This window comes from Zonotrichia leucophrys, chromosome 24 (assembly GCF_028769735.1).
Source record: "Zonotrichia leucophrys gambelii isolate GWCS_2022_RI chromosome 24, RI_Zleu_2.0, whole genome shotgun sequence".
Taxonomy (NCBI): Eukaryota; Metazoa; Chordata; class Aves; order Passeriformes; family Passerellidae; genus Zonotrichia; species Zonotrichia leucophrys.
The window spans coordinates 6,124,665-6,140,083 of NC_088193.1; the positions used below are offsets into that span (position 1 = coordinate 6,124,665).

Here is a 15,419-nt window from a genome sequence, read left to right on the forward strand (position 1 = left end):
TGGGCGGGGCGTGCCCAGGCCCCGCCCCCGCGCGCCGGGCCCGCCTGAGGGGCGGGGCGGGCCGGGGGTACCGGGGGGCACCGGAGGGTACCGGGCGGTACCGGCCCGTACCGGGCAGCACCGGGGAGTACTGCGGGTCCCGGCGCCCTCGCAGTCCGCTGTGCCCCCAGGATGGCGGCGTGGGCGCTGCTGGCGCTGCTGGCTCTGGCTCCGGCGGCCGCAGGTAAAGGGCTGGGCAAGGTCACCCTCCGGCCCTCCAGCCCCGCGGGCATCCTCTGCAGCCGGGCCCCGGAGAGAGCCTCCCCTGAGACCCCCCGAGACCCACTTCGGGGCACCTGGCACCGCCAGAACCCCTGCCATCACAGCAGCTCGGCTCCGATGCCGAGGGAATTCCCTAAGCCCTCCCAAGCCCTGATTTGGTGCCCTTTGCACTGCTCCGAGCCTCGTATGTGCATTGGCATTTCCCCAACCCCTTTTCGGGTGCCCCTCTTGGCGCCTCCTGTAAATCCTCCCAGCCCCACTTTGATACCTTTGAACCCCCAGATCCTCTTTGATGAGGCTGGCACTGCTCAGAGCCCCACTTTGGGGCCCTTGGTGCCCTCCCAGCCCCACTTTGGGGCCCTTGGCATCCCCTTTAGCCCAGTTTTGATGCCTTTATTACCCCCCACCCATCTTTCACACTCTTCACCCCCAAGCTCTGCTTCTATGCCCTCTGCACTCCCAGAGCCGCGGTTCGGCACCCTCTGCACACCCTGAGTCCCACTTTGACAAGCGTGGCATCCCCCCAAGCCTCAGTTCAATGCCCTTTGCATGCCCCGAGTCCCACTTTGATGCCCTTCACACCCCCAGCCCCTCCCCAACGCCCTTGGCCCAGCTCTGCTGCCGTGGGACGATGCTTTACGTAAGGTGGGAGCCGCATGCGGCTCCTTGGTGGTGTCTCGTGGGCTCTCCTCCCTTCCCTCCTCCCTTCTTCTTCCCTTCCCTCCTCCCAGCTGCTTTTTATAGCTTCCACTCTTCCCTGGCGTCTCAGTTTTAGGCTTTTTTTTCTCCTCCGACTTGTTTTTTATATAACTCCCGGAGCCTTGTGGCATGAGGCAGCGGGACCAGCGATGCAGCTGACTCCTGAGGGGCCAAGAACATCATTCCTTTCCTTTCCTTTTCCCTTTCCCTTTCCCTTTCCCTTTCCCTTTCCCTTTCCTTTTCCCTTCCCCTTCCCTTTCCCTTTCCCCAGCCTAGGATGGGCTGCAGAGGAGATGAGGCTCCATGAGCTCTGCTTTGGTCACCGGGGTTCTCTGCCCAGATCACCCCTCACACATTCCTTCTGACCCCCTTTTCAAATATTATTTTCTTTTCACATTGCAAAAATGGGGCTTTTGTGGGTGCCAGGGCTGAGCCTTCTCCTTCCATCCCCACTGAAGGTTTCTTTGCCAATGCTGCACACCTGATGTTTTCCATCCCACCTTTGGCAAACCATTTTCCAAGAGAAAAATACATCAGAATATTCATTAGCAAGGCTGGGCTGGGAGAGACACTCCCATGCTGCTATTAGAGGAATTTTTACCAAAATCTGTACCCAAATCCATGTAATACAAGATGTAACATGCTCCCTATACTTTAGGAGGTGAATTCCCTTTTGTGGAATTTAAATTCTGCCTCTTCCTCAGCTCTGTGGTGATTTTAACCACCTTAAAGCTGACCAAGAATCTGTAAATTAGGTGGGATCTCAAATAATCTGTATTTAAGAGGGGGTCAGGGTGTTTTTCTCTGGGAGCTGATGTTTGCACTGTTTGCTGGTTCCAGGGGGGATGCTCAGCTTTGCCTCCTACTATGGTGACCACATGGTGCTGCAGCAGAAGCCCTCGGGGGCCGTGGTGTGGGGCCACGGGGAGCTCGGGGCCGTGGTGACCCTGACTCTCTCAGGTGCCAGTGGCCTCGTCATCATGGAGAAAACAGCTCAGGTTAAAGGTCAGTCCCGGACTTTCACTAGAAATCGATGGTTTTGGTGGCCAAAGAATGCTCTGAGCCCAAATCAGAGCCCGTGGTGGGGTGGCTGAGGCAGGGTTTGGCAGCACCCCTGTGTTTGTCACACTGCTGCCCTGGGGCTGCAAGGTGCTGGTGACATTGTGCTTTTCCCTCTCCAGGGGCCTGGGGGGCTCAGCCATCCCCTCCCCAGCAGTGCAGCCTTTGCTCACTGTGGTTGCCTCAGTGGCTCCCGTGGGTGCCCAGTGGGAGCTGAGCTGCTGCTGGAGTGGGTGGCAGAGAGGCTGTGCAGGGGACAGGGGGAATTTACCTTCTCTCCCTGTCTAAACCAGGTCTGAGGAACCTCCAGAGCACTTCCAGGTTCTCTTTCAATCTCTGCCCTGTGGGATCTCTAAGCCCCAAAGGATTTTGCCTGTGCAAGCAGAAACTTCTTGGAGCTGGGAAGGCTCAGGGGCACCTCAAATCCCAGCTACATCCCTGCCTGAAGAGTTGGGAGGGAGCTCATCACCTTTGGAGGGTAAAAGTGCTGCCCAAGGGTACCTCCATAAGATGAAGAGCCTGGAGGTGTCTTGTGGGAGAGCAGCAATCCAGGAGATCTGCAGGATCCAGCCAGAAAATCCATGCTAAGCTCCAGCAGAATATCTTTACGCTTCGATTTGGCGCCTCTAAAATTAGCTGGAGACATCTCAGTGTCACACACACCAAGCTGCTCCTGTAATCCCAGTTCCTCCCAGCAGCTTCTGCTCTGACACACATTTGTTTTCCAGGTTTTCTTTTTTAACCCCTAAATTCCTGCAGGAGAAAGGTCCTTCTGATGCCAGAGGGCTTCTGAAATCTATTTCCTCAACCTGTCTCTGTGGTGGAGAAGCTTTTCTCTGTTGCCTGTCCTTCACTACTGGTTGATGGCTGCTCATCCAACATCCTGGTGAAGGTCTTGAGGCCTTCATAAGGGTGGTGGAAGATAAGCACCATCCTCTTCCTCCAGGACCTTCTGGGACTTGGACAACTGTCCTGAACCCAATGGACCGGGGCGGTCCCTATGCACTGACAGCCGAGCAGGGCTTGGAGAACGTGACCCTGCGGGACATCTACTTTGGAGACGTGTGGCTTTGCAGTGGGCAGAGCAACATGGCAATGACAGTCCTGCAGGTAAAGCCCCTCAGCACAGAGCAGGCAGAGCAGGTAGGGATCAGGCAGGGAAGCACCCTGCATGCTCCTGGCCCTTCTCCAGGTGGCCAATGCCAGCCAGGAGCTCGCTGCCGCCGCTCGCTATCCCTACGTCCGTGTCTTTGCTGCGGCGCCTGCCCGCTCCAGCGTGGAGCTGGAGGACCTGGAGCAGATTGATTTGCCATGGTCCATCCCCACAGCTGGTGAGTGCAATGTGCCTCCAGAAGAGAGCTTGGAAATGGGTTTTTTCCCACTGTTTCCCTTTGCAGCCTGCTGTTTCTTGAGCAGAAATCCTGGGCCACGGGAATTTCACCTACTTCTCGGCCGTGTGCTGGCTCTTGGGGCGCTCCCTGTATGATGCTCTGGGGACCCCCATCGGGCTGGTGGAGGTGGCCTGGGGAGGGACCCCCATCGAGGCCTGGTCCTCCCGCCGGGTTCTGCAGGCATGTGGGCTCCCAGAGGACACAGGGAGGTGAGAGAAGGTGCTGTGGAAACGCCTCCTGCTCTGTACCACGCTGCTTTTGGGGAGCATCCTCATCCCTTCCCACCTCACTTCTTCTCCCAGAGCCTCACAGCCCCCTCTCTGCATCATTATACTCCCTCTGGATAAAAAACCCCTCTTGTGCCAAGAGCATAAGCACATCTGGGTGGATAAAAGGAGAAGAGAGGGACCCCACATCTCCCTTTGCCATGGTGCTTGCTTTAACCTAAAGGCTGCCATGGGCTTTGTGCCCCCCTTAAACCTAACTTTGTCTTCCAGCACCTCCCCACATCAGCATCCCTCTGGCCCAAAAACGCCCTCGGTGCTCTGGAATGCCATGATCCACCCGCTGCTCAACATGACCCTGCGGGGCGTCGCTTGGTACCAGGGTGAGCCCCCATTTCTATCCCTGGGGTGGAGCAGCCCCCACTGTCCCACCAAGCTCTCACCAGCCTTTCTTTCTGGGGAAAGGTGAGGAGAATACCCTGCTGAACACAGACCAGTACAACTGCACCTTCCCTGCACTCATTGCTGACTGGCGCTGGGCGTTCCACACCGGATCAGCCGGACAGACGGAGCCACGTCTCCCCTTTGGCTTTGTGCAGGTGTGGGGGGTGAGAGGGGTGACATCCCCCCTTGTCCTTGGGGGATGCCCAGGGAAGAGGATGCTGTAAGCACATGTGCATCCTGCCAAGTGCTGAAAATCGCAGGCAGGACCACAGTGGCCACTTTTGGGATCTGAGCCACTCCCCCATGTCCCCTGTGCCTCACAGCTGTCCACCTACCGCCATGAGAGTGCAGACGACAGCTTTCCCCGGCTCCGCTGGCACCAGACAGCCGACCTGGGCGTTGTTCCCAACGCCAGGATGCCCAGCACTTTCATGGCTGTGGCCATGGATCTGGGGGATGAGCACTCTCCCTATGGCAGGTGTGTCCTGGGCTGGGGTGAGGGTGTAGGGATGGAGTTTTGGGGTTCCAGCTCCATCTTTCCCCTCTTCCTGGGCAGTGTCCACCCCCGGGACAAGCAGAGCGTGGCTCACCGACTGCTGCTGGGTGCCTTGGCTGTGGCCTATGGGGACAAGGGCCTCGTGTTCCAGGGACCATTTCCCACCCGGGCTGTCCTGGAGGTGACCAGGGGGCTGCTGAATGTCACCTACAGCCAGGAGCTCATCTGGCGCCAGAGGGACGCACAGGCATTTGAGGTGAGCAGTGGGATATCCTCTCCAAAGAGCTCAGAAGGGATGGCAGCACTGATGGGGGTTTCTCTGCTCCCCAGGTGTGCTGCTCCAGCCTGGCCTCCCCGTGCCAGTGGCTGCTGGCACCAGTGGTGGCAGTAAGGTCCCACACAGTGACGCTGGCCCTGAGTGGCTGCAGGACGCTGGTGCTGGGGCTGCGCTATGCCTGGGCTGAGTGGCCCTGCGAGTACCTGGCCTGTCCCCTCTACAACTCCCAGGGGCTGCCTGCACCCTCCTTCCTGCTGGACACCCTCCCTGCAGGGAGCACTGCTGAAGGGAGGGAGCTGCTGCTCCTCCCCAGCTCTGGGTTCCCCCTAAATTAGGGAGATGAGTGAGCTCAGAGCTCTGGCAAAGCACTCGTGGCTCCTGGCACTGTCCCTTCCCGAGCCATGGAATCAGAGATTTCATTACTCCCTTATTAATTAAACAAGTTTTCAGCTCCTCTGTGGACTCAAGCCAAGGCTACAGAGTGGGGGGAAGGGGGAAAAGCCAATTTACAATTAAATCTATGAAAAATTATGTAAGGCGAAGCAGCAGGACACACCAATGGGAGCTGAACCCCTCACTGCTGCTCCCTTGCAGCAGTGGAGCTGGTCCTGGCCCCCCAGGCACCCCATTTCTCTGGGCATGGACTGCTGATCCCCAGGGTAGGGTGCTCACAGGATCCAGGGATCAGCTTCCAGCTGCAGGTAGAGAGGGGGAGAGAGGAGCTCTGCCAAAAAAACACAGCCAAATACTAAGGCTGGGCTGGGACAGGGAGCTGTGGAGGGCTGCAAGTGCCTTCCACCTCCCTCTCAATAAAAAGTTAATAAACCAACTCATTTTATTCCTGGATCTCTCATTTTATTCCTAGATCTTTTTTTTTTCCTTCAGATGAGCATTTCTAATCCTCCATGCCCCACTTCTTGCCAAAAAAGCAGGGAAATTTGTGTGGAAGAGGCACAGCGTGGCACCCAGCATTTAGAATAAGAGACCCAAGAGGTTCTGCACAAAATATTGATTGTTTAACCCTTTTTGGCTGGACAAATGTACATAAGAAGGGGAAGGCCAGGTGCAGGAAGCACAGGTGGGTTCAGCCTGGCTGCTGCAGTAGAGCTGTGTCAGAAAAGTGGATCCTGGGATGACAGGATCCCTCCTGCTGCCTCCTCCTGGGTCAGGCAGAGCCGAGTGAGTCCCGTGAGGCTTTTCCCATCCTTTCCACTCCAGGCTTTGGTTCTAGACAAGAGCAGGCAGTTAATTAGCTGGGCAATGGCAGACTGGGATCTGGGCTTTTTCCAGCACCGAGTAACTGGCCCAGGAGCCAGCTGTGCTGGCCCTGGGTTGCCATAGTAACGAGGATGCAGAATCCAGCTCAGTCGGTGGATTTTTTAAAACCATAATTCAGACTGTGTGTTCAGGGCCAGGAGTGAAGCCCAGGCCTCTCAGCTCCTACCTGTGGGGCTGGGCTGTCTCACACAGCCTGCAAACCACTTGCCATGGGCACCAGGGGTCCCTGTGAGACCCCAGAGGAGGCATCCAGCTCCCCAAAACCCAAAGCATGTGGGAGAGGGAGCAGTGCAGGTCCTGGGAATGTGGTTTTATCTTGGAACCCATCTCCATCTCCACACACAGCACCACTGTGCCCAGCAGTGCCATATGAACAGGAGAAGGGATGCAGGCATGGCATCCTTGGCATCAGCCCCCCAGGATTTGAAACTCCCAACCCCACTCCCAGCAGGATGAGCTGCCAAAACCAGGGACCCTCCCAGCCCTGCAGTTTGCCCAGAGCTTGGATTTAAGCAGCAATCTCTTGGCTTGCTGTTCCTATAGCAACCCCTGCCCACACTTTGGATCGCAGTAGCATCACACTCTGCATGCCAGAACCCCTTTCAGGATTTGTCAGCCCTCACAGTGACCCCCAGCTATGCCCCAAACCCCTTAAGGTCTTGGCAAAGGATTGAGGGTGGTCCAGCCACATATTGAGGGTGGGATCTTATGGTGTGAGAGCCAAGAGAAGAGGGAAGAAATTGTCTCTACCCTAAAAGCCTACCTAGGGCTGCACCATTGGAGAGGGCTGTGCTGCCTTCGGCCTCGGGGGTGCAGGATTGGTGTTTGGGCTTGGTGGCCTCCAGCCCAGCCAGCAGCGTCATGAAGTCGATGACAGTGTCGATGTCCTCCTTGTTGGCAGTGGCTTCCCTCAGGGCGCTGACGGCGTTGAGGCGGCTGAAGGAGGTCAGCTCGGAGATGTTGGCACGGAGGAAGAGGAGGATGACGTTGAGGTCGTTGAGGGGGCAGGTGAGCATCCTGCGACTGAGCAGGTCGAAGGCAGGCAGCATCTCATAGACAGAGAGCAGCCCCTTGTCCCACTGGCAGAGCTGCAGGGCATTGTAGATGACAACAGGGATGAGGAGGACATAGACACTGCCAACGGAGAGGCTGATGAGCTGGAACACGGAGAAGAAGACCAGCTTGCAAGGGATGAGCGACGGGATGTGCGGCTCTGCCTCGAGCAACCCCGTTTTGATGGAGCAGCTGAACTCATCCTGGAAGAAGATGTTAAGGTGGAGAAAGACCAGGTAGAGGCAGGTGGCAGCCAAGAAGAGGAGCAGCAGCAGGTTCCTCAGGATGTAGATGAACACCAGGGCGTGGGCGTGCTGCTTGCAGGTCAGGTACCGCTCCAGCAACGGGAACTCGAAATACCTCTCCCGGCGGGCCCTGGGGATGGAGGGACACAGGGGGAGTGAGAGCCACCCCCCATTTCACCCAGGTCCATCCTGGTGCAGCCACAACACCACATGGAGAGACTCCAAGGGCCATGGTGACCTGGCCTGGCCTCACCTCTCGTACTCCTCCCAGAATTGCTCTGGCTCGGCACTGGCCTGCTGCACCTTCTTCATGTGCTGCACCAGGCGCACGGAGCGGTTGTAGGATTTATCCAGCTCGTCGATGATGAAGAGGAGGTCGCAGTGCAGGGCGGGGGCAGCAGCGTAGCGCCACAGCAGGTACGGCAGGTACATCAGCACCGCCACCACCAGCAGCGAGTAGGGGAAGGCCTGGGCAAAGAACACGAACGGTCACGGAGGATGTGGAGTCGCTCTGGCTGTGGACATCCAGAGGAATGCAGGGGCACCCAGAGGTGACTCTGAGCCTACCTTGAGAGCCCAGAGGGACTTGGTGATGGCACGTCCCTCAGCATCGAAGCCGTGGTGGATGAGGGAGTCCCAGCAAGCCGTGTCGGTGTAGGCGGACTGCTTCCCCGTGAAGTTGGTGGGAGAGAAGCAGCTGATCTGGGAGCCTGGGGCGAGGAGGAGGAGAGCAAATCTCAGCCATGGAGGGTGGAGGAACACTCCAAAGCCACAAGCAAATGCCTTACAGGAGGGTAATTATATCTCAGGCATTGCTTTGAATCAAAAAAAGCATTTTCCATGGTCATTTTGGAGCTGCTGTGTTTCTAGCCAGGACTTTTCCATTTCTTCCCAAACACAAACCCTTTGTGTGTAGCAGTGTGTACACAGTGTAGGGAATTACAGACTAACAACTAACCAGCCAGAAACTGGAGTAAAACCAAACCCTCAGGGAGAGCAGTTAGATGTTGGCCGAGGCCAGATTTAGCCTGAGGTCACAATGCATCTCTCCATGCTGCTGGCACCCTCCTCCTCCTGTTCCTCCTCCTTGGAAACCAGCCCATGGCACCCAAAGGTGCTGGGCACAAGCAGCTGAGGCTGGGCATTGCCTCAGTGCTGCTCCTGGGGTTAGCACAGCTGTTCCCACGCTCTCACACTGAATTATGATCCATTAAAAACAATCAATAAACACCCATGAGGCAGAACAGCTCCTAAAACTGTTCCAGGCTGTTCCCCGTTGGATCACGACACCATCAAGAACACAAGGGATTTGCCACGACAACCAAACCACCACTGATGATTGCCCACGACCTGGAGAACACATTGGAAAAGCCACAACTCACCAGCAGAGAACTCCCGGGCGAAAGCCAGCGAGACGAGGAAGAGGGGCAGCCCCACGGTGACAAACTTCAGCAGGCGATCGCTCGGCAGCTCCAGCCGCAAGCCCTTGGCCCGGGAACTGCTGGGGTCCGGGAGCAGAGCATCAGAGAGCATGTACTCGGCAGCCGTGTGCGACAGGGACATCTTGAAGTGAGGAAGGGACACTGCTGAGGGCTGCCCGAGGTGTGACTGCCGGGCTGAGTCCCTGCCGAGAGCCTGAGTGCTGTGTCCGGCAGCTGTGAACGACAGCTCAGGCGGGGCGTTAAATCACCTCGTAATTACAGGGGAAACCTTTTCACAAGCAGAAATAGAAAAACCCACCCCAGCACCGCAGCAGCGAGCGGGGAAGGCAGCTTTGCTCCCTGACAGCATTCCTGCAGGGCAGCGTTCCTGCCCGGCCACAGCCGCTCCTGGCTCCCCGCGGTTTTACCGCCCTCTCTCATCAGCCAGCAGATTTCTGGCGCTGTGGCCCCAGGGCATGGGGGTCCCCAGCTATTTTCAGCAGGGAGCCAGGGGACTGAGCCCTCCCACAGCAAAAAGCCCCAGCCAGATACACAGTGGTCCTGGGGGGGTATAAAATTCCCTTCACAGCATCCAAACCAGCCAGAGAACATCCTGCTGCCCAGCTCCAAGCTCCTCTCCTGTCGGTCAGGAGACACCAAATGAGGTAATTGTGAGGCAAAACATCTGCAATTCCCCATATCAGCAATCCCTCCTCTTCCTCCTTCTCAGGGCACAGAGGGAAGAATCTGGCCCTAAGAAAATCTTCCAAGGGCAGGGGACCCCAATAAGGGATTCTAAAAATAAGGAATAGGGTAACTGAAGGAGCAGTTACAGAACAGTTTCCCAGCAGCACAGTGCTGAGAAACCCACACCAAGGCTGCTGGCAGCACAGAGTGGGGCAGTCTCAGAGCTCCTCAGCCCAGCCCAGCAACTCCCTGTGCAGTCTCTCAACACAGCAAAAAAATACCACAGCCACTGCCAAATTGCACTTTCGATGGATTTTCCAGTGAAGGGACTCTCCAAATCTGAGCTAAGCAACTCTGGAGAGATAAGTGACAGTTCCACAATCTGGGAGGAGCTGCAACCAGGTCTGCTCAAAGCTACACAGGGACTGAGTCCCACCCAGCCAGAGCACAGAGACACACAACACCTTCCCTCAAGAGAATTGAAGCTTTTATTGCCCAGAGACAAGTTCAAAACACAAATCAGGCAAAGCCCAACTTTCACCCAGCCGTGTTTGTCTCTCCTAGAGGCTCCTCAGTATGTCCAGCTGCTTTCCTGGGCCCACTCTGAATCCAGCAGCATCAGCACCAGCACAGAGGCTTCACCCCACCACCGGCTCCAAGGTGGGCACAGCTGCTGCCACGCGCTGCAGATGTGGAGATACATGGCACCATTCCAGTCCTGCCTTGTCAGTCCTTGGGGATGTCCAGCTCCAGCTTCCTCAGGGTTTTTTGGAAGAAGGGGGGCAGCTTGCAGACAAAGTCCAAGGGCTGGCCCAGGGGCAGGGAGAGGCGCTGGGCGTGCAGGTGCAGGGGCAGGTGCCGAGCCTTGCTCTGCTCCAGCTTCAGCCTCCTCAGGGTGAGCTCAGGAAGCTTCTGCAGCAAGGACAGAAAATGTTCCCCTCAAAACTGCAGCTTTTCAGCTGGGACTTGAAATCCCCAGCCCACGAGCAGCTGGGGGACACAAGGGGCTGTATCCAGCTCCAGCTGCTCCCCAGTGCAAGACCTGCCTTACCTGGGGCGCCAGTTTGCTCCAGTGTGAGTATTTGTGATCCCCCAGGATGGGGCATCCCAAGCCATAGGCCAGGTGAACCCGGATCTGGTGCTTCACCCCTGAGGAGAAAAGGGGAAGAAGAGAAAGCTGACATCCAGCTGGGTCAGGCCTCACCCTCAGTGCTGGACAAAGCCATGCTGAAATCGCTGGCAGCCAGCACCCACAGCTTTGTCCTAGAAATGAGACAAAGTCCTGTCTAATGACAAGTTCCCCCTTCCAGAGCTGCTGCTGACTGCACAGTGACGCTGGCAGGGGGCTATGTACAAATCACAAACGGGATGGGGCTGCTGTGGAACGTGCCTTGAGCTGTTTTATTTTTCAGCATCAGTCTCATTCCACGGCTATGACAATGGGAAGATGCCAGCAGCTCACATCTCAGGCAGCAGACCCAGAATTTAATGTTACAACTTACTTTATAAGTTTCTTGACTGTCATGGTTTGAGCCTGGCACAGAGCCAGTGCCCCCTATGAAAATGCTTCACCCTGGTGTCTGCTGTGAGATGTGACCAGGAATAAGCAAAACAGGCTCTAACTTAAACATAAAGACCACTTTATTACTTAAACTACAGGGAAATAGGGAGAGACTATAAGGAAAAAGAAGAAAAAGAATTGAAAACTTTACAAAAAAAAAACCATTTTCCTCCTCCCCACCACCTGACTTTCCCAATCCAATACATTCTCTCAAAACAACTGCCCAGCCCGGCACGACACTTTAGTATACTCAAACTGCAGTTCATGAAGAGGAAAGGAGTCTTTCTTGTTCCATAGGCTTCTGGAAACACACTGAAAACCTCGGATGCTTCCTTGTCACTTTGGCACCGCCCGGGGAGGAAAAAAAGTCTTTTTGCCGCTTGTGACATGTTCTTTCTATGCTCAGTGCTCTCACCACCGAGACATGGATCAGAGCTGCTTTTAGGGTGGTCTTTCAAGGATGCCTTGTCTCACTCCAAAAAGGCACAGTCTCTGCTTTTGGGACAACTGTCCCCCCCATATTTTTCCAACCCCCTGGGGCCGGGGGGTCCTCACAAATGAACCCTCCTGGTTTTGAGGCACTGCCTCCCCCTAAATGCAGTCTGTGTCACAGGAACAACTGAGTCCATGGCTACAAGAAAAAGTCCAGCCAACAGGCCACTCCAAATCATCTCTCCCCATCCAATCATCTCCACAATCTCCGGGCCAAAGTCATCTCATCTCTCATCTCCCTTCTTATTCAGCTTCGAGGAGGATTAGCATTTTTGTAAGGCCCCAATCATGCAAGAAAGGGTTAAAAGTTTTCAGTCTCTGTCTGTCGGTCCCGGAGCGGCTCCCACGCATGCTGCCCACACGCTGCCGCTGCGGCCGGGCAGTCTTCCTCCCCCTTCTCGCTGGCTGCTCTCCTGGGGGGGGGGGGAAGGGGGCTGGCTGCCCGATGTCTCTTGGGGCTCCCCCACCCTTCCATCCTCGAAGCCCCCTCAACACCATCTCTGTCCAGGCCCCAGGCCTACCGCATGGCTGGCCCCTCCCCGCCCAGCAGCAGCGGGCCGGACGGGGAGAGATCTGAACTCCTCGCCCGACGAGGTCCAAAGAGGAAGTGCCAGGGCAGTGCCCTGCTTTTAACCCCTGTGTATTCTCGGAGGTGTGTCCAAACCCCACTGGCTACACCAGGTGTCAGTATGAAACCCAAAACCTTCATTGGTTTGACCACAGCTTCCCAGAATTCCCACTTCTTCCTGGTCAAACCATGACACTGACCAATCACAAAAATCAAAAGCACATTGACAGTAGTTCTGTCTAACCACTATAAGCACAGGTACCTTTGGTTAAAACAACGCTTGCTTATTTCCAATACAATACCTGCTTGTAACCCTTAAAACACAATGCACAGAGCTCCATTATTAAGATTCAACCTTCCTAATATCTTGCTAGATAAACTTTTCTGTAGCTTAGAGAGTTATTCTAGACAAGCATTAATACACAGACTGTCGCAGACATTTTTTCACAGAAATCCTTTCTTTGGGATTTGTGCATCTTCTGGGAAGCAAAGGGCCCCAGAAGAAGAATGTAAACAAATTGTTATCAGCTGCTGTGAAATGTTGCAGGTGATCCTGTGATTGGCTCATCTTCCATGTGTACCATTAAGGGCCAATCACAGGAGCAGCTCAGGGACAGATTCCCTGGACACAGAACTTTGTTATTCTTTCTTTCTTTCTATTCTATTCTTAGCTGAGCAGCTCTCTGCAACTTCTCTTCTTTTTCTTTTTAGTATATTATAATGTATTATATATCTTATATCAATAAATCAAGCCTTCTGATAAAGAAAGAAGATTCTTGTCCTTCTCTCACCACAGTGACCGTCTAAGGTCGCTGTAATACACAGACCGTTGTTCTCTTTGTCTTTGTTTTTCTAAGGTTTAAATAATTTTTCTGCTGACCAATCTCATGGCTGCTGCTCAGCTCTAATCACAGTTCTGCTGCCTCTGAAGCCTGCCTTTTGCAGCTTTCCCAAAACCCTCTGATTTTACAGATTCCCAGAGGCAGGGAGCAGATGCAGCCCCGGGCAGGCGGCACTCACCGGTGATGGGCTGCAGCTGCAGCAGGGAGCAGGCAGAGGCAGCAGCCAGCCGGCGGTACCGCGTCACCGCGCGCTCGGCGTGCCGATCCCCGCGCGCCTTCACCAGCCGGCCATCCTCCGCACGCACGCGGAACCGGGGAGCCAGCGTCATCTAAGGGTGGGGAGAGGGGAGTTGGGGGAGGCAGGAGGGGATGCTGGGGCTGCCTGGCCAGAATGGCAGCTGAGGGAATGCAGGATTCACCTTGTAGTGGGATTGATGGCTCTTCACCTCCTTCTCCACAATGGGGATCTCCACAACGCCCTCAACAGGGTCCGGGTCCCCCAGGACAATTGCCCTGGAAAGGGAAAGCAGAGGTCTGTGGGGTGTTGCTCTCACAGGAGGGGAACCCTCCCCTCAGCCCCTCTCCCACGACCCAGTCCCATAAAATGGTGCTGAAAGGGGGAAATAAGCAACACCCTTCTACAAAATCCCCACACCCTTTTTTAAAGGCCTTTCACAGCCCCATCTTCACTCACGCCTTTCCTACCAGTAGATCTTCTCCACCTGACGGGTTTTGAAGAGCAGACGGATCTTCTCTGCTGCCTCCTTGCTCCGTGCCAGCACCATCACACCCGTGGTCTCCTTGTCCAGCCGGTGGCAGAGGTGGAGGGGCTCAGCTCTCATGTTCTCCAGCATCTTGGCCAAAATGGGCAGCACATCAGCGATGCAGTTCTTGATGCCGGGGCCACCTGTGTGACCCAGGGCAGCAAGGAGTCTCACCTCTTGTGCTCCCCACGCACCCTAAATCAGCCCAAAATGCCGGGGAAGGCCGAGATCTGACAGTGACCAAGCCCCTGGAACCTTCCCTGGGAAAGGAAACCCCAGCATAGGAAGAGCAGAGACAGAGGATCACCATAAGTACCACAGAGCTATTTCCATTTCCCACTCGCCCTCACCGTGCACAGGGAGCCCGTAGGGTTTGTCTATCACCACAATCTCCTCGTTCTGGTACAGAGTTCTTTGCTTAAGGATCTTGGCCAGGACGTTGGGGTGAACCTGCTGCAGCTGCTGGCTCATTGCAGTGAGTTCCCGGAGCCATCGCTGCGTCGGGTCCTTGGGGATCTGAGGGGAGAAGGAGACACCAGTGCTGGGGTTTAAACAGCTCTTGGCTCTCACACAGACCTGCACTGGCACCTGCAGCAGCGTGCTCGCCTTCCCTGAGCTCCTGCTCCATAGCTGAGGGGCAGCCTGGGATCCAGAGGGATCGGGACAAGCTCAGTCAGTGGCCTTGGGGAATCTCATGAGGTTGAACAAGGCCAAGGGCAGGTGCTGCACCTGGGCCAGGGCAACCCCCAGGATCATCCAGGCTGGGGATGGAGGGATGGAGAGCAGCTCTGGGAGAAGCCCCTGGGGTGCAGGTGGGGGAGAGCTGGACAGGCCCTGGCCCAGAACCCCCCTGTGCTGGGCTGATCCCCAGCCTGGGCAGCAGGGCAGGGGGGATTCTGCCCCTCTGCCCCCAGGTGAGACCCCACCTGCAGAGCTGCCCCCAGCTCGGGGCTCCCAGCACAGGGAGGAGCTGGAGCTGCTGCAGGAGCCCAGAGGAGGCCACGGAGATGCTGCAAGGGCTGGAGCCCCTCTGCTCTGGAGCCAGCCTGGGAGAGATGGGGGTGTTTATCTGGAGAAGCTTCAGGGGAGCTCAGAGCCCCTTCCAGTGTCTAAGGGGGACTCCAGGAGAGCTGGAGAGGGACTTTGGACAAGGGCTTGGAGTGACAGGATAGGAGGGAATGGCTTCACACCGACAAAACACGGAGTTAGAGGGGATCCCGGGAAGAAGTTTTCCCTTTGAGGGTGGTGAGGCCCTGACACAAGTTGCCCAGAGCACTGCCCCATCCCCGAGTGCCCAAGGCCCGGTTTGGAAGGAGCTGGGAGCACGCTGGTCTAGAGGAAGGTGTCCCTGCCCCTGGCAGGGGTGGAACTGGACGGGTTTTCACCCACCGCACCCGGTCCCTCACCGCGCGTCCCGCTCCCGTGCCCGCCCGCGCTGTGCACGCCGGGAGTGGTAGTCCGGACACTCCGGGCCCAGAGCCCGCACTCCGCTCACCTCTCGCTGCGGCTCCTCGCTCTTCCGCAGCCGCTCCGCCAGCTCCTCCGCCCGCAGAGCCGCCGTCGCCCGTGCGCTCCCGCAGACTCCACGCACCGCCCGGGCCAGCCCCGCGCCGCTCCGCCAACAGCGCCTCGCCGCGCCGCCGCCTGCCGCCATCTT

General features: G+C 56.5%; 3 protein-coding genes across 3 annotated transcripts; 1 reads left to right on the forward strand and 2 right to left on the reverse strand.

Annotated features, from left to right (window-relative positions):
• The first annotated feature begins 61 nt into the window (after positions 1–61).
• On the forward strand, positions 62–5,680 carry SIAE (sialic acid acetylesterase). Its single transcript, XM_064731909.1, has 10 exons — positions 62–223; positions 1,801–1,965; positions 2,966–3,129; positions 3,212–3,350; positions 3,436–3,619; positions 3,908–4,017; positions 4,100–4,233; positions 4,402–4,556; positions 4,635–4,830; positions 4,905–5,680. The coding sequence occupies exons 1-10, from the start codon at positions 172–174 to the stop codon at positions 5,184–5,186; spliced, it is 1,581 nt and encodes a 526-aa protein (XP_064587979.1). The 5' UTR covers positions 62–171; the 3' UTR covers positions 5,187–5,680.
• A 135-nt stretch (positions 5,681–5,815) lies between these two features.
• Positions 5,816–9,217, reverse strand: PANX3 (pannexin 3). Its single transcript, XM_064731914.1, has 5 exons — positions 8,810–9,217; positions 7,995–8,137; positions 7,681–7,895; positions 6,893–7,557; positions 5,816–6,078 (listed from the first exon to the last, which is right to left on the reverse strand). The coding sequence occupies exons 1-5, from the start codon at positions 8,988–8,990 to the stop codon at positions 6,017–6,019; spliced, it is 1,266 nt and encodes a 421-aa protein (XP_064587984.1). The 5' UTR covers positions 8,991–9,217; the 3' UTR covers positions 5,816–6,016.
• Positions 9,218–10,005: 788 nt separating this feature from the next.
• On the reverse strand, positions 10,006–15,416 carry RPUSD4 (RNA pseudouridine synthase D4). Its single transcript, XM_064731918.1, has 7 exons — positions 15,258–15,416; positions 14,113–14,278; positions 13,704–13,905; positions 13,418–13,511; positions 13,177–13,327; positions 10,587–10,684; positions 10,006–10,447 (listed from the first exon to the last, which is right to left on the reverse strand). The coding sequence occupies exons 1-7, from the start codon at positions 15,414–15,416 to the stop codon at positions 10,262–10,264; spliced, it is 1,056 nt and encodes a 351-aa protein (XP_064587988.1). The 3' UTR covers positions 10,006–10,261.
• Between the last annotated feature and the right edge of the window lie 3 nt (positions 15,417–15,419).

What these genes read in the sequence shown, in the direction of transcription:
- SIAE (XM_064731909.1), top strand. Translation starts at nt 172, where the DNA reads ATGGCGGCGTGGGCGCTGCTGGCGCTGCTGGCTCTGGCTCCGGCGGCC. An exon ending in TGGCAATGACAGTCCTGCAG is followed by an intron (nt 3,130 to 3,211) that starts GTAAAGCCCCTC and finishes GCCCTTCTCCAG; the next exon opens with GTGGCCAATGCCAGCCAGGA. An exon ending in ATGGTCCATCCCCACAGCTG is followed by an intron (nt 3,351 to 3,435) that starts GTGAGTGCAATG and finishes TTTCTTGAGCAG; the next exon opens with AAATCCTGGGCCACGGGAAT.
- PANX3 (XM_064731914.1), bottom strand. Translation starts at nt 8,990, where the DNA reads ATGTCCCTGTCGCACACGGCTGCCGAGTACATGCTCTCTGATGCTCTG. An exon ending in AGTCCCTCTGGGCTCTCAAG is followed by an intron (nt 7,896 to 7,994) that starts GTAGGCTCAGAG and finishes TTCTTTGCCCAG; the next exon opens with GCCTTCCCCTACTCGCTGCT. An exon ending in CTCCAATGGTGCAGCCCTAG is followed by an intron (nt 6,079 to 6,892) that starts GTAGGCTTTTAG and finishes GCTCTTGTCTAG; the next exon opens with AACCAAAGCCTGGAGTGGAA.
- RPUSD4 (XM_064731918.1), bottom strand. Translation starts at nt 15,416, where the DNA reads ATGGCGGCAGGCGGCGGCGCGGCGAGGCGCTGTTGGCGGAGCGGCGCG. An exon ending in GCGAGGAGCCGCAGCGAGAG is followed by an intron (nt 14,279 to 15,257) that starts GTGAGCGGAGTG and finishes TTCTCCCCTCAG; the next exon opens with ATCCCCAAGGACCCGACGCA. An exon ending in GGAGCAAACTGGCGCCCCAG is followed by an intron (nt 10,448 to 10,586) that starts GTAAGGCAGGTC and finishes TCCTTGCTGCAG; the next exon opens with AAGCTTCCTGAGCTCACCCT.